Source organism: Remersonia thermophila, chromosome 5 (assembly GCF_042764415.1).
Source record: "Remersonia thermophila strain ATCC 22073 chromosome 5, whole genome shotgun sequence".
In the NCBI taxonomy this organism is placed as follows: Eukaryota; Fungi; Ascomycota; class Sordariomycetes; order Sordariales; family Chaetomiaceae; genus Remersonia; species Remersonia thermophila.
This window is the reverse complement of record NC_092221.1, coordinates 3,352,459-3,374,353: the sequence shown is the minus strand read 5'-3', so window position 1 is coordinate 3,374,353 and position 21,895 is coordinate 3,352,459. Positions and strand designations below refer to the sequence as shown.

Genomic DNA, 21,895 nt, shown 5'->3' with positions numbered 1-21,895 from the left:
CTTTGGGCTGCGTACAGTACAAAGGGCGGGGGTGGGGCTGTAAGGTAACGTTACGCTCCTGAGCTCGGGCTCTCGTGTGAAACCCACTGGACCCGCCGAAACATCCAAGTGCCCCGCCTCTCGTCCAAACCGATCACCATTACCGTACCATCCATGCCTCAAGGTATGTAGACCCGGACAGGGACAAGGCGTTGCGCCAGCCAGGCAGCCCATCACGGTCCACCATCGCCCATCGATATCGAACCCCCGACGCGTAGTTATTCAACAATCCTCCTCCAACAAACAGCCGTTCTCCTTGCGACCCGCCCCAGCGACCACCACCACCACCACCACCACCACCACCACCAACCCCATCTCAACGTCTCTTGCCAACAGCAACGACGACGACAAACAAAACGACGGACCGCCATGAACCGCCTCTTCGGCACCGGCGGCCCCAAGCCGCCCAAGCCCACGCTCAACTCGGCCATCGCCAACATCGACGCCCGCATCTCCGCCATCGACGTCAAGCTCGCGTCCATCAACGCCGAGCTCCAAGGCTACCAGGCCAAGCTGTCCAAGATGCGCGAGGGGCCCGGCAAGACGGCCATCAAGCAAAAGGCGCTCAAGGTGCTGCAGCGGCGCAAGCAGTACGAGGCGCAGCGCGACCAGCTGCAGTCGCAGGTGTGGAACATGGAGCAGGCGCAGACCATGCAGGACAACCTCAAAAACACCATGGCGACGGTGGACGCGCTGCGGAGCACCAACAAGGCCCTGCGCAAGGAGTACGGCAAGGTGGACCTGGACAAGATCGAGCGGCTGCAGGACGAGATGGCCGAGCTGCTCGACGTGGGCAACGAGATCCAGGAGACGCTGGCGAGGAGCTACGACATACCCGAGGACGTGGACGAGGCGGAGCTGGACGCCGAGCTCGAGGCGCTGGGGCAGGAGGTGGAGCTGGAGAGGGAGATGGCGGGCATGGAGGGCGCCCTGCCGAGCTTCCTGCAGGACGAGGTGCCCGAGTTCGTCGACGAGCCGCCGGCGACGACGGGCAAGGTCAAGGAGGCGGCGGGGTAATAGGCCCCGTGGACATTGGACGCGCCAGGTCGGGTTCGGCTAACCACGAGAAACGCGGGAGCCCAAGCAAGAAACGACCTCGCCGGGGCAGACAGGCATCATCCTCCTCGGCGCAATCACGCGTCTTTGTGTTGCTTTTGGGGTCTGGCGGGGTTTTTCTTTTTGGTGTGCTAGGTAGGATTCCTTAGGTTCTAACCATTACATGATGTAATAATCCCCTTCACCGTTTCATGTCATGCATGCCCCGCGATATGTGTGTGCCTGGTACCTCCAACCACCTACGCCTCCCAAACATCGCACCCCCCAACTCCCACCGCCTCCTCCTCCTCCTCCTCCTCCTCCTCCTCCCGGGACCCTTTTTTCCCTTCTTTAATCCACATGCCCGAAAAACCGACCCGCCTCCTCCAGCTCCGGATCCCCATTGCAAAAGTCCCATCCGACGATGACGCTGCGCTGGCTGCAGCAGATGATGCGCCGCGCGTCGTATTGCAGCTTGAACACGCGCGGCGGGTTGGCCGAGTCGTGCACCTCAAAGGGGACCGGCGCCTGCGCGATGTGTGGGTGGTGCGGGCGGCCATGGCCATGGGCGGGGGCGGGGGCGGGGGCGGGGGCGGGGGCATCCCGGCTGCGTGCCCGGCTGGCGGCGCGGGTGCCTGCGACGGCTGGCTGCCGCCGACGCTGGGAACGCTAGGCGTGGCACCTGCCGGCGTCGCAGGGGTGGCCATGGCCGGGATGGGAGCAGGAGGCGGGATCTGATGCAGGCCGGGCGTTCCGGGGACGTGCACGTGTGCCTGACGTGCCGCCGCCGCTGCCCCCGGTGCCGCCCCCGGTGCCGCCCCCGGTGCCGCTGCCGGCATGTGCGACGGCGGCGCCGAGGATGCCGACGTCGCGGCCGCTTCTTGATTGCGCATCACCTCGCGCCGGTGCAGAGCTTGCTCAAACTGCGCCCGCGTGAGGGCGCTCGAGTACGCCTGCCGCAGCTGGCTCCTGATGAGGGGGTTTTGCTGGCGGTCGATGGCCGCCTCGACATAGGATCGGTGGGTGAGGATGGCCGGGTGCGCCGCGATGGCCTGGGCCAGAGCGCGCGGTCCGTTCTCGACGGCGGCGTCCATGATCTGGCGCAGCTGCAGGAACTGCGGCGAGCTGGCGGTTTCCGAGGGAGCCAGCTCCATGGAGAGCATGCTGCGGAGCGGCGGCAGGTTCGGCCCTGGTACAGAGCCGCTCGGTGCTAGCGGCCGCGGGCTCGTGCCGGCCGCGGCCGCCGTCGGTGCCATTGCGGTGTCTGGCGGCGCCGTTGTCGAGGTACCTGCTCCTGGGGCCCTCATCGCCCGGAGGGCTTCTCGGCCGCCAAGGTTGTGGACCGCCGGGTGCAACGGCACGAAAGGCTGCTGCTGTTGCTGCTGTTGCTGCTGTTGCTGCTGCTGCTGCTGCTGCTGATGTTGTTGCTGCTGTTGTTGCTGTTGTTGGTTCCGGAGCTGCTGGAGCGCTGCGAGGGCCGCCGCCTCCTGTCGGAAGTGATGCTGATCCTTCCAGACCCCCTCCTTGTCTCTCCGCCAGATGATGATGCTGCCGTCGTAGCTGCCGCTAACGATTCGCCCATACTTTCCACCTCCGCCGCCGGGCGGCAGCTTGGCTCCGAAGGCGCAAATGTCCTCGGGCCGCCGAGATCCGGCGTTGCCCGGCCGCCGCCCCGTCTTCCGGCGGTCTTGCTCTTCGAGGAGGCCCGCCTCGAGCGCCTTGAAGTACTCCTCGTCGACCTTCCTCGCCTCGGCGAGGTCGTCCTCGGCGCTGTACGGCAAGTCGCCAAAGCCGGCTTGAATGGTTCGCACCAGGTTGGAGTGCGCGCGCAGGTTGGCCACCTCGAGCCCCGTCTGGCGATCAAACACCTTGACTTCATTGTCGCTGCTCCCGCTGACGATGCGCCGGCCGTCGTATTGCACGCACGCGATGCCCTTGTTGTGGCCGACGATGGTTCGGACGCAGACCTGCGTCGGCCAGTCCCAGACCTTGATGTGCCGGTCTCCGCTCGCCGACACCACCTCGCGCTCGTGGATCTGCACGGCGTTGACGGCGGCGCTGTGGCCCTCGAGGTTGCCAATGATGGTCCAAGCCGGTATGACGGGGTAATCGTCGGGGGCCATGGGTAAGCTGTAGCCGTAGTTGACGCTGGTCCCTACCGGATCCACCTCCCGATACCCGAGGTCGCCGTGCCGGAGCGGCTTGCGGTTGAAGACCTTGATGGTCTTGTCTTTGGAGCACGTCACGAGGATGCGCTTGTCAAAGCGCACGTTGAGCACCGACTCGCGGTGCGCGTGCTTGAGCGTCTGGAGCGGCTTGCCGGTCGAGAACTTCCAGATGACCACATCCGAGTCGGAGCTGCCCGACACGATGATATCCTCGTCGGGATCCGAATCGAACTGCAGGCACAGGACGGACCCTTTGTGCTTGGCCAGGGTACGCAGGCACCGCCGGGTCGCCATGTCCCACACCTTCAGCGTCCGGTCTCTGCTGCCGCTCACGAGATAGCGCGCATTGAACTGCAGGGTGTAGACGCATTCGCCGTGGCCCTCTTCGGGATAGGCCGGGTGGGGGAACTGAAAGTTGGTGTACTTGCCGCGTTCCCAGTTCTCCTCGAGCCGCCGCCGCATCGTGTAGAGGTACTTCCAGTTGAGGCGATGCCGAGACGACGACGCGTCCCATACCCACAGGCTCGACCGGGGGATCCGCGGCGGATCCAGGACGGTTTGGAGGAATGGCGTCTTCGCGTAGGGCGGATCCGCCGGCTCCGGCGAGGCCATCGCCTTCCCCTTTCCCTTGTCCGGCCGCGTGCCGCTCGCGTCGGATCTCGACGTCGCGCTCGGAGGCCCGAGGCTCGACGGCGGGGAGGCCACGACGGGTCCTCCGAAGATGCTGCCGCCTGGGAGGCTGGTGTCGGCCGGCTGGTGGCGGCTGGGACACGGCACGGCGTCCAGCATGGTGGTGTCCTCGTCGGCATCCGCCCTCGGCGAGACCGAGATGGCGCGCCTCTTGTGGGTATGCCCGTCGTCCTCGGAAGAGGCGCGCCGAAGCACGGGGGTGGACGAAGACGTGTTCATTTCGCGTTCGGCCTGGGCGATCTCGCTGGCCATGGCCCTCCATCCTTCCAGATAGTAGAGCTTCTCCCAGAGTTGCCTATCGAGGGCGAGGCTGTGCCACGCGCGGCAGCATCGGGCGACGTTGATGAGCGACACGGGGTCTAGATACTCGAGGATCTTGAGGCAGACCTCGGGAGGCAGGTAGCGCACAAAGTCGATGTGCAGGCGGAGGCGGAGGCCGTTGTAAATCTGCGAGACGTTGGACGTCGGGAGGGCGTTCAGGATGGCCATGGCCAGTTCTAGGTGGGGGAGGGGAGGGAGCGGGGGGGACGAGTGAGCAGCTAGCTGGCAGCAACAGGACGCGACGCGGCCAGGGCTAAGAAGGGACGGGGAGGGAGGTAAAAAAAAAAAAAAAAAAAAGTAAACGGCTTACCAGTCTTTCGGGATATCGGCAAGCCGGAGATGTGCTGCACCAACCATGGCGGGAAGTCGTCGCGGAATCGAGAGGAGCCCAAGGCGATGATGGCGTCGTCGCGTTTCAGGGTGAAGGGGACCACGGCTGAGGGAGCGGTCAATGGATCTTCCGAGTAGCCTTCGTCAGGCTGCGGGTTGAAAGCAGCCATCGCTCGAACGGCCTAGGGTTCGGCGGGCAAAGGACGCTCTCCTCTCAGGGCCCGGGCCGGTGTTGCGATGTCCAGAAGCAGGATGGAGGGTGGGTGTGGTCGGAGCGGACGGACGGCGGGCGGGCAGGACGCAGCAGGATGAATCAGCAGCGCAGCGCAGCGCGAGCGCGAGGGCAGGGTGTGGCAAAAAGCAAGGTCGAATCGTCGCTTAGGGGCCGGGGATGGTCGGCCGTGATGCAGCTCCGTGGCGCAGGTCTGTCGGTCGCGTCCCGTCCAGCGCTGCAACCAACGCGGAGAGGACCGCTTCTGGTACCTGACGTCCGCTCGGGCCGAGGGGCGGGCGATGCTTCGGGGCGTAACGTACTGGGTATGTCAACGAGAGAGCACAGGCAGGTTCGGGCCGGACGGCGTCGCGTGGTCATGGATGGGACGGGACAAGGCGATGGAGGCCTGAAGATTGCATGGCGGTGATGCGCCTCGTGTTGTCCTTGCTGCTGACGGTGTCAAACGACATGGCAGGTGGTCGACTTGGAAATCCAAGAGGCAACACAACGCACCGAACCCTGCAAGCCACACTGCACACTGCAGACCATGGACCAGGGCCCTTTGCCAAGTCGATGCTGGCCCCGAGACGGGAGGGTCATGAACTTCCAGGTTCCAGGTTGTCAGCTTTCGCTCGGCAACGACCCGGAGCCTTGAAGTGCGGTGTCCAGGGGGGGCAGCTCTCGTAACGATGTCAGGTACTGCGTATCGTTACGGGATCCACCGCCCGTCAGGCGCCGCCAGGCGGTTGGCTGGGCATGGCCTTTTTCCTCATCCGGCTTAGGGCGGGGTCCAGCTGCCTTGCCGTCCCACGTCCATCGGGTCGCGTCCATTGTCTTTTTTGCCAGCATCATCAGAACGCCATGGGACAGCAGCAGAGGAGCCAGCACATCCGACCTTCCAAGTGGCATGACGTTGGATTTCGCTCAAACACCCGCTGACCCGCTGACCCGCTGGAGCTGGGCCAGTCTGGATGACAGATTGTCGACAGTTCACATCGATGTTGTTCATGGCGCATAGCGTTCCTGGCTACCTATTCCCTGTCGAAGCTGAGGCGACCGTCTTACTTGTATCCAGAAACCAAGTGTTTTGTTGTTCCCCGGTTGTAGGTGGTGGAACAACAACATAGCAACCGTTGTGGCTCGCATCATGCCTCCGGCGGGTGAATCGTGGCCTTTGGATGTCTTTCTTGTCACTTGATGCCAAGATGGTGACGAAACCCGGCCTCTCTGGAGGGGAAACTCGAGGCCGGTGCTCAGGGGGGGGGGGGGGTTGCGGGTCGCCGATGGAAGCATGAGGTCGGCTAGATCCGGCTGTTGGACTTGTGAAACAAGGGCGGGACTTTCAGGTCGGGAGAGGTCCAAGGGGCTCTGAAGGTATTCTCCCCCCGCCTTCCCTCGATTTCGTTGTTTTTCCATCCGCACCACCTACGTCACTGACTGCTGGGCCCTCCTGGGCTCTCTCTGGGCTTACTATACTGAGCTGGTCGATGAGCCTGAGACCACGCAGGCCGCCTTGCCGTTGGGGTGCCGCACCCAGACAAGCCTCAAAGCTTGAGGCGCTCCGGCAGACGCCAGGCTCTCTCTCCCCAACCCTGTTGATTCGCGATGCCGGGTGCCCTTCCGTGGTAGCGGTCGAACACGGCATTTCAGCATCATGTCGCCATGCTACAGTGCCCGCCTGTCCATCTGTCTATTTGGCCGGCTGTTCGCAAAGGGTTCGTCAGTATGTCGAGCATGGCAAAACGATTCGATCGGCGCGATATGTCCTCAAAGATTCCTCGGGGGCTCTCGGCATCCGCCCACCTCGGGTCAGCCATACCTCTCTCCCCCAAGGCCCTCCAAGGACCGTACTACGATGGGATGGCAAAGGGCGCATCTCATCGCAGAGGAGACATCCTGGTTGACAACCTTTCCTCTTTTCCCACACTGCATGCTGCGCATGCTTCTCTCTCTCTCGCTTTCCCCCCCTTTTTTTGTGTTTCTTTTTCTGAAATGCTTTGGACGTGACCATGAATGGCAGGTCTTGACTTGACGTGCAACGGGATCCAAGAGGATGGCAACCGGCAGCCCGTTTGCCGCTGTTCCGGTCCGTGATGCCCGTCCTGCCCTGTTCCCCCATAGGTATCTTAGCGTTACCTACCTACAACCTGGAAGGTAGTGCTGTGATACCCGTTTCCTTAAATTCTCGAATTTCATGGTGCTATGAAGGACCTTACCTTAGCTACTTTTAAAGTAGGAGGGACCCGGGATAGATGCCAACATCCCTGATGTCTAGGTACAATACCTAGGTACGGTACCGTGTACTTGTACTTCCAGGTTGTACACAGTAGGTGAGGTACCTTGTAGGTAGACAGGGAGAGGTTGGCATGGATAGGTGTGTGGCCCCTCCCCCCCCCCCCCCCCCCCCCGGACGGGACCCGACGGGACTTGCTGTGTACTGTGTACTATAGGTACACAGTAGTGTATAGTAGTACCTTAGTGCTGTGGAAAAAGTGGGCCCGGCCAGTGAAATCAGCGCCCACTTCCCGCTGAGGTGGAAAGGGCCGGGGTCACCTCAGTCCCGTCAGCCCGCCCGCCCGCCAAACACACCCGAGCTCACTGGCTCCGCTCTGCTGAGATTCGTCGTCCGCCCGCACTGCGCTGCACTGAGGTGGGCTTTCCGTTACCCGCACACACCCAACCCGCCCTTTTGCCCTCCTGGCCCCGTCTCCAGCCAACCACCGTCCAATCTTCAATACGTTCCACCCCCATTCCTCTCCCTCTCCCCCCCCTCCCCAGACCGAAGGAAACGTCCCTCCTTTTCCCGAAACCTCACCTCTTCAAGCACCACAACCTGGAACGTAAAGACTTCGGCCACCCAAGCTTGGGAGCTTCAGGTCCATTTTTATCCCTCCAACAAGACGGCTGCGTGGCAGAAAGCTACCCTGCCCACCGTCCAACTCCCTCCCACCGTGCAACCCCACCGCAACAACCGCTCACCTCAGCTCCGAGGCACGTTGGGCCGCCCCCCCCCCGTCATCATCCCCTTCTCGACAGCAAACAACCACGGATCCGACCGCAGCAAGACGACGCCCGAGCCGCATTCCCCGTCCCCAGCGCCCAGCGACAAAATAACCCGACCTGCCTTTGCACGACCCGGCCCGCCGACCGACGATCCCATCCAAAAAGGTGGCGCCGCCCCAAGAAGCCATCCCGCGGCGATAAGCACCCGTTCCTGAAGAGCCCAACAACGTCCGTCAAGTCCGGTCTCGCAGGCCCGGAACAAACAGGGCCCTTGTTCCCAGTCCCCTTCTCTTCATCCATTCCGCCTTCTACTACGACAGACATACCCCGGGATCACCTTGGACGTCTCCCGCCCGCCCAGCGACCTGGACCCTCACCGACCTTTCGTCCTAACGTGCCAGCCAGGTCCCTGCCGGGCGCCCAATTGAGTCTTAGCCTCGATACCGTCCCAGGGGTTACAGCCGCCGTTATCACCCGGTCCCCGGTTCAGTTCTGCGAGCTCTCCTCTCCCTCCCCACACACGACGTCGGTGCGAATGGAGAGCGAGCGTTGGCCCATGCTCCCCTCCATCGCCTGAACATCCGCCGGGCCCTCCCTCTTTGCCATGGACATTGTCGACAGATTGGCTCCCTTTGGCATGCCTGGAATCCTGCGCGATAACCAAATGTCAGCACCGGCCAGCTTTCCCGGCACCAACCCCTCCTCGTCGGTGACCTCGCTGTCCACCGCGTCCACCCTCGTCGCCCCCCAGAATGGCCAGGTCGTGGCCACCAGCAACATCATCAACCAAAAGGCCGACGCCTCGCGGTCGCTCTACCAAATATGCGTCACCCTGAAGCAGCGCCTGGCCAAGGTGCCCGGCTTCGACCCCTACCTGGAGCAGCTCGAGCAGCTGGCCAGCGACCCGGATGATGGCGGCCCCGTAGGCTCCCTGTGGAAGCTCTTGCGCACCGGCCACCCGCTGCTCGCCATCTTCAACGCCCTCAAGATGGACCCGCCGCTGCAGGTCCTCGAGAAGAACATCTCCGAGGAGAAGCGCTCCAAGATCGCCATCCTGCGCTTCGTCGAAGCCTGCAAGTCCAGGTTAAAGATGCCCACCACCGAGGTCTTCATCATCACCGACCTCGCCGGCAGCGACACCACCGGTTTCGTCAAGGTCAGTCACGTCGTGCCCGGCGCTCTCCCCCTCCCCCCGCTTCGCGCTTCCCGTCCTCCCCCCCCCCTGACCTGATGAGCCCGCACCCTAGGTCACTTCAGTCATCAACCACGTCCTCGACCTGGCCGAGCAGCGCGGCCTCCTTCTCCAGATCCAGCCCTACCCCGAAGCCGACATGGCGCAGACCGGGTCGCAGATGAGCTACCGAGACTACATCGTGCGTGAGCTGGTCGACACGGAGCGCAAGTACGTGCAGGACCTGGAGAACCTTCACGACCTCAAGGAGACGCTCGAGCAAAACGGCATCATCCCCGGCGACGTCGTGCACAACATCTTTCTCAACATCAACGCCATCCTCGACTGCCAGCGCAAGTTCCTCATCCGCGTCGAAACCACCAACTCGATGCCGCCTTCCCGACAGGAGTGGGGCAGCCCGTTCGTGGCGTACGAAGAAGCCTTCAACATGTGCTACCAGCCCTTCATCGCGAACCAGCGCAAGGCCGGCCAGCTTGCCCAGCAGGTCTTTGACAAGATCCAAAGCGCCGACCATCCTGTCGCCTGCGACTTCAACACCCTCGACGGATTCCTGCTCAAGCCCATGCAGCGCCTCGTCAAATATCCGCTCTTGCTCAAGGTACGCACGCCCCCCCCCTCCACCCCGGGCCTTTTTTCGCACGCCCCTCCCCAGACACAGCTGACCGTTGTACCGCGTACCGTAGGACCTATTGAAGAAGAGCGACGACGAGGCAACCATCGCGGATCTCCAGGCCGGCATCGACGCCGCCGAGCGCGTCCTGCAGAAGGCCAACGAAGCCGTCGACCGCGATTTGTTGGACGAGGCCCTGGAAGACCTGATCGCCCGCGTCGACGACTGGAAAAGCCACCGCGTCCAGCAGTTCGGCAAGCTGCTCCTCCACGGCGTCTACCCCGTTGTCACCGGAAAGGGCGATCAAGACCGAGACGTGCGCCTCTCCCCTCCCCCCTCCCCGCCCCCGTCCCCAGCCGCCGGCCTAAGGTAGCAGCTGCTAATTCTTCTTGTCAGCAGTACGAAATCTACCTGTTCCAATCCATCCTGCTGTGCTGCAAGGAAGTGGTGCCTGGAAAGGTCAAGGACAAGAAAGAAAAGTCTCGGGTGGTCGCGCCCAAGACGCGCAACAAGAACGCGAAGCTGCAGCTCAAAGGCCGCATCTTCATGACGAACGTGACGGACGTGGTGGCCATGTCGAAACCAGGTAGGCGCGCCTGCGACGCTTGCGTCAACGGAGGCATGCTGACAAGGTCCCAGGCCAATATACGGTGCAGATCTGGTGGAAGGGCGACCCCGGCGTCGAAAACTTCATGATCAAGTTCCAGAACGAGGACATGATGAAGAAGTGGGCGGCGGGCCTCGACCAGCAGCGCAAGGAGAACGCGCCGCAACCGCAAATGACCAACGACAGAGCGCCGACCTTCACCTGGCTCGAGAACCCCAGCGGCCTGGAGAATCCGTACGCCAAGGAAGCCGAGGACGAGGACGAGGACGACGAGCCGACCGGAAGCCTCGCCGGGATGACCCCGACGCCCTCGCAGTACGGCGGCCCCATGGCGATGCCTGGCACCATGGTGCGCAATGCCTCGAGCACCAGCTTGCGGCAGCGATCCGCGACCAGCGAGAGCGCCCAGTCGATGGCGTCGGCCGGCCGAGCGCCGCCGCCAAGGTTCCCAATGGCCCCTCCTACGCTGCAGACCCAAGTGCCAGGTCAGCAATCGCCCATGCCGCGGGGCGGCGACTCGTACTTCTCGCCCGTGACCGAGTCGCCGGCGTCCAGCCGAACGAGCACGACGAGCGGCATCTACCAGTTTCCGAAGGCGGGCAACCCGCAGCCGTGGAATCCGGACGAGCACAACCGGTACACGGCGCCCGCCATGCCTCGAGCTCCATCCCGGGATGGCTCCAACCCCGCCAACGCGTTCGGCGCCAACGGGCGCAACCCCCGCGGCCCGTCCATGCCCGTCATGCCGCGCGATTCGGCGCAGGCGGCTCAGCTGCAGCAGCAGCGCAGCCGGAGCTACAGCACCCCGGACATCAACGGCCAGAGCGTCCGGGGCGGCCAGTCCATCCCGGCCGTGCCCGGCATCCCGGCCCACCTCGCCCAGAACCACCCGCCGCATCCCACGCATGTTCGGCACGACTCCAACATCCCACGCAGCAACACGGGCAGCCCCGCCAACGAGCTTCCCATGCGGGCCAACACGAGCTCGCCAGGCGCGCAACGAGCCAGGCAGCCGTACAGCGGCGGCAACATGGCGCAGTTCCCGACGCAGCCTGTCTACTCGCGCCAAGGCACGCCTGCCAGCCTCGCCAACCTCCCGCCGCCCGGGCCCCGCCGCCGGGGCTGGCGCCGCTTGCGCCCGTCGACCCGTCGAGATCCATCTCGCCAGGCCTCCAGACGGCCCCGCTCTCGGGCCATGGCATGGTCCCTCCGACGCCGGGCGACATCGGCATGCCCAACCAGCTCAAGGTCAAGGTCAACTACGACCAGGGCAACTACTTCACCCTCGTGGCGCAGTACAACATTACCTACCAGAGCCTGGTCGACCGCATCGATGTCAAGCTGGCGCGCCTCATCACGAGCAGCATCGCCCGTGGCGATCTCAAGCTGCGGTACCGCGACGAGGACGGCGATTTTGTCACGATCGAAAGCGACGATGATATCCAAATCGCCATTTCGGAATGGCGCGAGACCCACGCCAACACCCCCGGGGGGCTGGGCGAGATCGAACTGTTTTGCGTCGGGGACATTAATTAGGACTCCTGCGGCCGACAATTCTCGCGCCCATGCCCAAAACGAAGCCGGACTCGACCTTGCGCCTTTGATTCCACGGCGCCTGGGCGGCATGGTTCAGCCTTCTTCTCTGCAGCATCATCGGCATCATCGACATCATCAGCATCATCAGCATCATCAGCATCGACGTCTTCCAAACATGTATACCCCTATCCTCTACGGCGGCCGGGGCGGAGGGCTGGCCAGGTCCGGCGTTTGTTGATGCGTTTCGTCGGCGTTTCCGAGGGTATTTTGGTGGCAGATTTGTCTCGTCATGTTGATACCGAGGAGCGGCAAACAGCAACAACAAAAAAGACGTCTATCGCTATCCTACCGAACTGACCTTGCCTTCCACCGCTCGTTCTGCTCGACCATGCCTACACGTCGCTCTTTCGCTCTCACGTCTCCTGCCTTGGAGGTCCCTCTCTTTTGGCTGCGGGGGGCGAACCCGCCGGGCTTGAGCCTCCAGGGCCGCCTTGTACAAGCGCTCACGACGTTCGCTCCTTTCGACCATCAAGGCTTGCTTGGATCTCTCGGCTTTGGGAACCTTTCTTTTTTCGAATTCCGGCAAAGGAGCGTGGAGGGTTCGACTGGCGTTCCCGCATCCTCTCGACCTGGGGGACATGATGATCTATGGGGATACAAGCCGGTTCATTCGTTGGGTTTCTTTTTCGTCTGCTTGGGCTTTGGTCGGTTTCTTGGGTCAGAACGGATGGAAGCATGGGTGGGATCTTTCTGGGGGTTTCTCGCCTCGGCACTCTCGTTTGTCTTTTGTTTACGTTGGCCCTGAGTTACGGGCGGTGTCTGCGCGTTTTGTGGGCAAGCAGATGACGTTCGTAGGGAGGGAGGGGGAGGAAACGTTGGGGAGCGACGAAGAGAAGCGCGAGGTGGGGTTATTCCACGACAAGAGGTTCCGTGGGGAAGAGGGGCGCCGTTGTTGTCGTCCCGGCCGATCTGTCTGTCTGTCTGCTGCTGCCTCTTTTTTTTTTTTTTTTTTTTTTTTTCCTTCTGTTTCATGTGCGGGATGGTTCGTTCGCGATGTAGATAGGAATACCCAGGGTGCATTCCTGCTCGTGTCTAGTAGTTTGCTCAAGGGTCGTTCGTCTCAGGTGATGGCAAGGGGATGATGATATCGGGAAGAGGTAGACAGCCCCATGCATTTGGCGATGGGTTAATACGAGTCGCTGATTTTGCGTCGTCTGTTGTGTCGTGTCTTGGCCGTGGGTGAAGAGCTTGGCGTGATAGGCAGAGCGAAGCCGACGGCGGGGCCAGCCTTGCAGCTTTGTCGACCCTCTGGCCCTTTTGCATGATGGGGACAGGCGGAGTGAGCACGGAGGTTTCTCATGCCTACCTACATACCTTGGGTAGGGAGCTACCTCGGTAGACGAGCCAGACAAGCCTGGAAAGGACAGCTTGGATGACAAACTATACAATACATACATACATACATGCATGGCCGCATGCCTGTCGTTTTTGCGTTTTACGCTACCCTGCGCATAGACAGTATGCGCGTCTCTCTCTCTCTCGCGTAGTCGTACATGGGTTCCCGGCAAAGCCCTCTCCGTCTCTCTCGGTACGAAAGGCTGTCCGTTGGAGCAGGCCGGGCCCGCATTCTCCACTGCTGGGGCAGCATGAGGGGGAGGAGGAGGGAGATGTGCTTGGAGAGAAGCTGGCGGATGCGCACCGTTGGATCCCCGTCGAGTCGTATCCCCCTTCCCTCCCTCGGTTCTCCGGTCGACACGTCAACCTCGATGAATCCGGCCAAGAAACCTTCCAGCACCTGGAGCAGGTCGAAGTCCGGTTTAAGCTCGGCGACGTGTCTTGGCCGCCTGGCGTCATCGATCGTAGAACCCCCCCCTCCCCCTTTTTCCCTCCGGTTGTCAACCTCTGGGCTCGTCGTGGCCCCTATCCCTCGCTTGCCTTGTCTCTTTCTCTCGACCCCGCACGCTCGATCCCCCTCTCCCCCCCCCCCCCCCCCCCCCCTCTCCGCCCTCCCACCCCAACACGCAACCACGCCGCCGTCCTCGCCGACGTCGGGGCCGCTCATTTCTTCTTGCCCTGCGAGATCAAGCGCTTCGAGAGCCGGTTGAGGTGGTAGTTGATGGTGTTGGGGGCCTTGGGCGGGGGCGCCGGAGCGTCCATGCACGCCCGTAGCGCGTTCTCGACGGTGGTGCAGCCGCGCCCGGTGTAGCCGGCGGACGCCCAGCAGGCTGCATAGGGCGGGGGGGTGTGGGTGGCAGGGACACTTGGTTAGCCCGGGCTCAGACGGCAAGGAGGGAGCAGGAGCAGGAGCAGGAGCAGGGGCGCGGCGTACCGAGGACAGAGGACATGATGTTGAGGCAGGGGTTCGGCTCGTGGCGGTTGGGGTTGCGCACGCGCAGGACCTTGAGCGGCGGAAGGCGGATCGGGTTGCGGTTCGTCATGTCGGCGCTTTTTTTTTTTTTTTTTTTTTTTTGTTTTTTTTTCTTTTTGTTTGTCTCTTCTTCTGCTTCTTCGTCGTCGTCGTCGTCGTGGTGGGCCTGGGCGGAAGGGGGATTCAGGGAGCGGTTATGGCATGGCCGGATGGGTGGCGTGCCTGTCCCTTGTTGTCGTCGCTGTCGTCGCTGTCGTCGAGGTGGGCTGGATCGCAGCGAGTCCCGTCTCCGGCCGGTCCAGGTTTGGAGCGTTTGGAGCTCCCGAGGGGCTCGATGGATCGAGAGGGTCCTTGCAAGATTTCGAGGTCACGTGGTGATAAGGAGCCGAAGGTGGGGATCTGGCATCCAAGGGCAGCGGTACTACATACACAGCAAGTACTGCGTATGTAATAGTGAGCGTCAGGTCCGGCTCAGCGTTTGCCGGCGGTGGGGTCAGGGCCGGGTCCAGTCGGGCCAGCGCCGCTGTGGGTCCGTCGCGGGTCTGTTGCGGGTCCGTTGCGGCTTGGCGAAGCGAGTTGCGGAATGCCGGGCTGCCCCAGGGCTGGAGCTCTGCGATTGGCTGCCCTGGCCAGTGTAAATAACTAGCTACCACAGTAAACAAAAGGCAGCTTGGCCAACCCATGTCAGGTCAATCCAATGCAAGCTCGTTTGCTGTTGAACAAGTTCCGTCTCCGCCTCGTGGGGTCCCCCTCGTCGCGCTTCTCGCTCGCATCCAAACACGCGTCTCCTTCTCAGTGGCGTTTTTTGCATGGTTGGGTTTGCTTTGTTTGGATATGGGCTGCCAGCGTTAACTCGTTTCTTGCTTCTCATTGTATCCTTGTATCGCCATCCTTCACCCGGTCTGAGACGTGTTCCTCGGATTGCTACCACGTCAACGTCGTCGTCTCGCCATGAGCGACACCGATTCCGACGCCACGCGCGTCGCCAGCATGCCATTCCAGAGGTAAGCCACCACCACCACCACCACCACCACCACCACCACGTCTTTGCCCCAACATTCCAGCACCAGCACCAGCACCACCGCTACCACCACCACCACCACCGCCACCGTGATTGCCGTGATTGCGGACATGTCTCACGCGTGTTGCAGCGCACCCATTCCTGCCGAATGCTTCGCCCCGCCCCGCGTCGCCTGGCCCAGAGCCTGGGACCGCGTCCCTGTCGCCCCCGTCCCCGGCCGCCGGCGCCTGTCCAAGATCTGGAAACGCGTCGGCGGCGTGCCGCCCGTGCCCAACCACGAGCCGTATTCGCGAGCCATGGCCGAGTTGGAAACGCAGGGTCTCGGCCCGCGGAAGCGAGACCGCCCGGCGCGACACTTTGCGTCGTGGGGCGACGCCATGTGGGATCCGAGAGCCGACCGGCAGCTGCAACGCGACGAGATCGAGCGGGAGCTGGAGGAGGCGAGAGGTACGGACCCTGCCGACCAACACCCGGTGCGCGGTTCCCAGCTAACGTGCGAGCCACAGCGGCGGTTTCTAGGGCCGAGCAGCAGCCACCCTCCGAACCCATCGCGACGAGCATCCAGGCCAAACCCGCGACCTTCCCCGACGACACCCTGAGGTGGATCCCCAAGAAACGAGACAGCTCGCGCTGGCCGATTCGACCCCAAGAGCACAACCCCCGCGACGTGCCTGCGCCGGCGGAGCCTGTCGACCCGGCGCGCAAGATGGACGAGACCCTGATGCGCAGGCGATCCACGCGCCGCGCGAGCAGCCGTCTCTCCCTGTCGCCCAGGAAGCTTCTCAGGCCCGCCCCACCGCCTGCAAGAGATTCCGGGGCTCTATCGTCGCCCGTCAAGCGAGCAGCGAGCTTGTCGCCCACCAAGGTCGCCGACTCCCCCTTCTCGGCCTTCCGCGTCAAGGCGACTCCCACGAGGGTGCTCTTGGAGGCGCCCGAGGGAAGCGTGCTGGCCCTGTCGCCTTCGAAGCCGTCCAGACTCCCTCCCGCCACCCCGACCGCCGCCGTTGCGTCGTCCCCCCCCGCGCACGACGCTGCAGAGCCCACCTCCTCGTCCGAAGCTCCGAGTCCTGCTCCTCTTCTGTTCGATCAGCCGGTCGACGTCGTCCACGCCGAATCGCCCCACGAGGCCCGCAGGCGCCTTTCCCTGCAGTCGGCTCGCAGGACGGAGCGGACGCCAAGCGGCGTGGCCCGCCTGCTAGCCCTGAAGAAAGGCCGCGGCAGCCCGAATCGCCGTCACAGCTTCACCTCGCTCGAGAGCATCCCGGAAACCCTCCCGCGCGACCGCAAGGGAAGGCGTAACACGATGAACATCTTCTCGGTGGAGCCAGAGGAAGGCCGCGGCGCGGAGCGTGTCGTCGAGGTGGACATGAGGAAGAGCCTGGACATCTTTGCCCAGACCGCCGAGGGCGCTGCCGATCCGACGACGTATGCCTCAGCTGGCGGCGATGCGCCAGACGTCGAGACCTCCGAGCAAGCGTCTCCGGCAAACGACATCATGTCTGATCCCTCGGCTGCCGACGGCCCGGCGGTTGGTGGCACGGCGGCCACCGAGGCGAGTCCTTCTCTCCCGGCCGAAGAGGATCCTGCGGCGGAGGCGGGAGCTACCGCCTCCGCCGGGGCCGCCCCTATCGCGTTCAACGCTTCCGACGCCAGCGAGGCCATGTTTGCATCTCATGATGGGGACGGCCTTGCCACCATCTACGAAGAGTCTTCCTTCAGGGAGCGGACCACGCCAGATGCGGTCGCTGCGGCAGAGCCCGACGCACCACCGGCCGCAACCACATCTCCGCCGCCGTCCAGCGCCGAGCCCTCGTCTGACGATTCGAGCAACGCCCCTCCTCCATCCTCGTCCAACGACACGACGTTGTCCGACCGTTCTCGGGACGCATCTCCAAGCGTGGAGCTTCCTCCCAAGACGACCCTCCCCATCGCTGGCGAACCTGCCTCTGTCGACAGAGATGCCGAGGGGCCCTGGGGGCTTGCGCCCGAAGCAGAGCCCGCCAGCCACGTCGCCCGCAACGGGTCGCCGGTGGACCTCGGCCTGCCTGCGCATCCTGTCGGCGGAGAAGGCAGCGATGCCATGGACGCCTCGACAACAACGCCGTCCCCGGTTCAGTCCCAGGAAGCGCCGAACGACAACCCCGAACCCTCCGGGGGGATGCCCACGCCCAGCGTTGACGAGGACGATGAAGTCAGCCTTCTGGAGCCGTATGCAGCCTCCTTGCCCCAGCATGTGCCCTCGGCTTCCGTGCCCGGGCCCGCGGCTGCCCCGGAAGAACCTGTTGAAGGGGCCGCCCAGGCTTCTGAATCCACGGTTCCCGCCAAGGTCAGCGGTTTCACGCCCATCAACGGCCAGCAATCCCCACCGATGGAGGACTCGCTCGCCCACCTCCGCGACGATGACGAGGAGGCTCCTCTTGGCTCCGATGACATGGACGCCGACGAAGTAGTCGAGGAAGACGTGCCCGAGGAGGACTGCGGAGATGCCGCCGCCGCCGCCGCCATAGACGAGGACGTGACGGTCGTGGCGCCCCGGCCCGAGAACGACACGCTGCAGTTGCACGCCAGGCAAGACGACTCGGAGACCGAAATGCTGCGGAACTTTGTGACGCGCGTCACGGCCGACAAGAACGCCCGTGCCGCCGCCGCCGCCGCCGCTCTGGCCAAGAAGTGCGCCCGCAGGTCCAGCCTCCTCGCGTCCATGACCTCATCGACCGGTTCGCCCATGATGCGCGACCGCCCCGAGCCCGAGCGCGCCCCGCTGCGCGCTCGAAGCCCCAACAGCCCGAGTCCGACGAGGAAGCGCAAGCTGGGCGACTATGAGGACGAGCCAACCAAGAATGCGACCGCAGACGCCCCCTCCTCCGCCGACCCGACCGAGGCGCGCGCGGACGACAGGCCACGCCTCAAGCGCCGCAAGCGTGCCGATTCGGCCGCTGATGGCACGATGGAGACGCCCTCGCCCGACGCCGCAGCGGCCTCGGGGCCCCGCCGGTCGTCCCGCTCGCGCATTGCGCTCCGCCCGACAGCACCCTCGGCCAACGCGATCGCCCTGTCCATGCTCCCCATGCGCCTGCCCAGCATGGGCGCCATGACGGAGGACGGGCCCTTCTCCCCCGCGGCGATGGCGGCCGCCGCGGCCGCCGCGGTCCGCCAGCGCGCCGAGGAGAAGGATCTCGCAGCGCTAACAAGGTCCAACACGCGCAAGAACAAGGGCGGCGCGGTCCCGCCCCAGGTCGTGCTCGCCCGCCAGGCCGAGGATCCGGCATGGAGAGCCAAGGAGCTGAAGGCAAACGGCAACGGACCTGCACCGGGCGACGCGGCCGCAGGCGAGGCTTCGGCTGCTAGCGCCGGCGATGCCGCCAAGTCCAAGAAGGCCCCCAAGTCCGTTCGCTGGGCCGAGGAGCTGGCCAGCTACCACCAGCCCGAGGCGGACGAGCCGCCGCAGCCCAGCGTGTTCCGCTCCCTGGCCAGCCAGCTGCTGGCCGACGTTACCATGGGAGGGGATGGCGCCATGGACGATGTCGGCGTGGACGAGATCGCCGAGGCTGAACCGCCCGCTCCGCCGGCCCCGGTCGTGGAGAAGACGGCAAGGGTGCAGCCGCGGAGGACGGGTCGTACGGCGGCGGCGGCGGCTGCTGCTCCTGCTGCAGCTCCTCCCCCGCCTGCTGCTGCCTCTGCCCCTGTCCGCTTGAGGCGCTCTCCAAGGTCCTCACGCCTCCCGCCGCCGACGCCCGTGAAGAAGATGCAGCAGAAAGCGGCCGGCGCGGCCGAGAAGAAGCCCGCGCCGGCCAAGAAGGCCTCCTCCGCTTCTGCCGCTGCTGCTGCTACGACGGCGACGGATGCGGCTCCCGCCGCGGCGGCAAGCAAGGCTGATACGGGGCCGGCCTCCGTGCCAAGCCTGCGCTCCCGCGCGCGAAAGCTGCCAAAGCTGGCTTCCGCCTCGGCCACCACCACGTCGGCTGCCGGGACGGCCGCGCTCAAGTCGGCTGTCGCGGCCGTGGCGGGAGCGGATGCGGCGGCTGCCTCCGCCTCGGCATCGGCCCCCGCCGCCGGGAAGGCCATGGCCACGAGGAGAACGCGGATCACGAAGCTGGGGATGGGGGTGAACGGGACGCCGGCCCCGAAGAGGAGGGGCCGGGCTGCTGCTGTTTAACGAGAGCATGGATAGACCATATTTTATGACGCAAGCCTGTGGGAGAGGTGGGAGAGCGTTTGTTCTCCGGGTTGATTGGTTACATACGGCGGAGGATGAAGCCGATGCATCAGCGAGCCTTGAGCCCAGCAGGCTACCGCACAGCACATACGCGGGAGGGGAGGGGAGGGAGGGTATTTGTTTTTGGAGGTTCAACTACTTTGCAACGGCTGTTTAGACGGATGATGACGATATGTGCCGGCGTTTGGAAAATCCATAGTTAATGAACATTGTTTCGTGATGCCCACGTCCCTTGTGTTCCTACACGCCTGGGCATCGATCCCTTTGAAATAAACCCAAGCGTACAGTCCAATGTGATTTTCCACTCTGCCTCACAGCCTACATCAAACCGGCAAACATCCCGCCATGATGAGGATGTAATTATTCTATAGGCCGCCGAAGGGATCAACGTTGGGGACGTTGCGTTTATTTTCGTTGACATGACTTCTTGGATGCCAGACCTCGCAAGACGGAGACAATGAAGTCATTATAGCGACTCATGGCCAGAGACACTCTTCATATAATTAAATGGGCTTCATACTCTTTCCAGAACGCCGTCGCCATAAACGGGCCACGCCTTTGCGGCTTTCGTCATCATGAACGGACTCCTGGCCACCATGAATTACACCCGGATGCCAACACAACGATCAACAGTACCAAAAGTACCCCCCTCCCCCCCAGGAAAACAAAAAGACATATTCTATGACGATGCTATCATAGCGCCAAAGCACAACCCCTCAGCTCCGTGATTACCTCACTTCTGCGCAATCAGGGAGCTTCAGGCCGTCATCGGAACTCACCATTCTCACCCGCCGTAATCAGTCCAACGTGGTTGATCATCATCACCGGCCCCTTATTTGTCGACGTCTAGTGTTATTTACAGCATACTCCCAAAGTCTTCACCTACAAACAGCCAAACCCGGCCTTTCCATCTTTCATCCCTGCCTTCTCTCTCCTTCTTACAACCCTATAGCAAACAGGAACCAAGAAGCCCACCATGGACCGTCCTTGTGCTTCCCCAAGCTCTTTAGCATCTCGCTCTGGCTCGTTCGTCTCTGCTGCTTCGTCGGCGTCTGGACTTCGGCGGGATCCAACGTGCTTCTCGCTTCCCGGCATCGGTTCGGCTGCCGTTTCCTCCCTCGCCGCCCGCACAGAAAGCAGCCACCGCCTTCATGACTTTGATCCTCGGCCCGTGCGCCAGCGTCGGTCCTTCACGTCCTGGGCCTCCTCCCCGACGCCTCCGTCTTCCTCGCCGCCCCCTTCTCCTTCGGCCTCTTCCCCCATGGTCGGCCCCCGCGTGGCCACGGCTCCCGCCCTGGCCGCTCCGCCCAGACCCTCCTCCCTCTCCGTCGCCACCCGCCGCCCGCCCCCTTTGCCTGCCGCTCCCGAGGCGGCCCGGCCGCCGCCCGCGCATCCGGTCCGCGCCCACAAGAGGTGGCCCCGCATGGTCGAGCTCTTCATGACCATGGCTTGCTCCCAGGACGCCCAGGCCCGCCTGTACCTCCATCTCTTCCGGGGGACGTGGCGGGTGGTGGCTGCGTCCCCGGGCATCATCGGCTGGGGGCTTGGGACCTGGGGCGAGTACGAGCCCAAGGGGCTCGCTCTCATCGTGCGGTGGGTGGCTTTGTCCCGTCGGCATGCTCCGCGTCGTATCCCCTTCTCTCGGCCCGTAAATGAACTAATAATAACCTTTCTCGCTGCCGCTCGCAGGTTCGAGGACGTAGCGGCCTTGGACGACAGCCGCGAGATGATCAGGAACCTGCTGGCCGAAGGCTCGGAGCAGGGGCTGTTGCTCGAGTGTCCGGCGGTGTCCCTTGCCCGCGGACGTGGCTTGTTTACCCTGTGGGATTACGAGCTGGGCTGGGAAGGCTAGGCTTTGCGATTCGGAGGCATGGCGCGCTGCTGGCCGCTGCTTGGTTATTACCCTATGGCTTCTGAAGAAGTGTTATGCACGGTCCAGAATGGTAAGACGAGAGAGAGACTGGGAGCGCCGTTCCTATGGGACAGAACAGCTCGAATCTACAATTCCAAGGTTCAAGCCACCTCTGCTAACGACGTTTGCGCGCGGTGTTTGTCGAGGATACCCTGCAGGCTGCTGCTGTATTTCAGCGCCAGCGAGTATTCCTCTGCCTTTCGACCCCTGCTCTCCTTTGTCACAGATCTCGTTGGACCTGGGGACGCCGAGGTTGCGAACGGTTCGAACAACCTCCCGAGAAGCCTTCTCGCAGGTCTTGATAGGAATGAGTACTGACAGAGCACCCTCAATCGTGGGCCCAGCCGTTTTCCTGCTGCGAGTATACCCATCCTGTCTATCCACCCCGGCGTTGTCGTCATCGCTGCCATCTCCATCTCCACCACCCCTTTGCTTCTCTCTGGAGATGCTGAAGCTGAAGTATTTATTATCGTGGCCTTGTTGCACTTGTAGGATGCTGTCCATCCCCCAGAGAGCTAATCACGGTTTCAAGCAAGCAGGCTCTGTAGGCCAAATGGTCTGGAACGGCTGGAAATGAGTCGAAAGGAGCTTCACTGACCCAAGTTTTGTTTGTCAATGAATACTTCCGGGTCA

The 21,895-nt window shown here is 63.4% G+C and overlaps 5 protein-coding genes across 5 annotated transcripts; 3 read left to right on the top strand and 2 right to left on the bottom strand.

Moving 5' to 3' along the window:
- Nucleotides 1-408: 408 nt before the first annotated feature.
- On the top strand, nt 409-1,056 carry VTJ83DRAFT_6161 (uncharacterized protein; the record flags this gene model as incomplete). The annotated part of the gene is made up of 1 exon (XM_071012842.1): nt 409-1,056. The coding sequence occupies one exon, from the start codon at nt 409-411 to the stop codon at nt 1,054-1,056; it is 648 nt and encodes a 215-aa protein (XP_070865536.1).
- A 369-nt stretch (nt 1,057-1,425) lies between these two features.
- VTJ83DRAFT_6160 (uncharacterized protein) lies at nt 1,426-4,753 on the bottom strand (the record flags this gene model as incomplete). Its single annotated transcript, XM_071012841.1, has 3 exons — nt 1,426-1,709; nt 1,757-4,429; nt 4,564-4,753. 3 exons carry the CDS (start codon nt 4,751-4,753, stop codon nt 1,426-1,428), a joined length of 3,147 nt encoding a protein of 1,048 aa, XP_070865535.1.
- Nucleotides 4,754-8,404: 3,651 nt separating this feature from the next.
- Nucleotides 8,405-11,983, top strand: VTJ83DRAFT_6159 (uncharacterized protein; the record flags this gene model as incomplete). Its single annotated transcript, XM_071012839.1, has 5 exons — nt 8,405-8,956; nt 9,048-9,590; nt 9,676-9,918; nt 10,002-10,188; nt 10,242-11,983. The coding sequence occupies 5 exons, from the start codon at nt 8,405-8,407 to the stop codon at nt 11,981-11,983; spliced, it is 3,267 nt and encodes a 1,088-aa protein (XP_070865534.1).
- A 1,820-nt stretch (nt 11,984-13,803) lies between these two features.
- On the bottom strand, nt 13,804-14,183 carry VTJ83DRAFT_6158 (mitochondrial 37S ribosomal protein mS37; the record flags this gene model as incomplete). The annotated part of the gene is made up of 2 exons (XM_071012838.1): nt 13,804-13,970; nt 14,075-14,183. The coding sequence occupies 2 exons, from the start codon at nt 14,181-14,183 to the stop codon at nt 13,804-13,806; spliced, it is 276 nt and encodes a 91-aa protein (XP_070865533.1).
- Nucleotides 14,184-15,064: 881 nt separating this feature from the next.
- On the top strand, nt 15,065-19,290 carry VTJ83DRAFT_6157 (uncharacterized protein; the record flags this gene model as incomplete). The annotated part of the gene is made up of 3 exons (XM_071012837.1): nt 15,065-15,117; nt 15,265-15,581; nt 15,641-19,290. The coding sequence occupies 3 exons, from the start codon at nt 15,065-15,067 to the stop codon at nt 19,288-19,290; spliced, it is 4,020 nt and encodes a 1,339-aa protein (XP_070865532.1).
- Nucleotides 19,291-21,895: the final 2,605 nt, after the last annotated feature.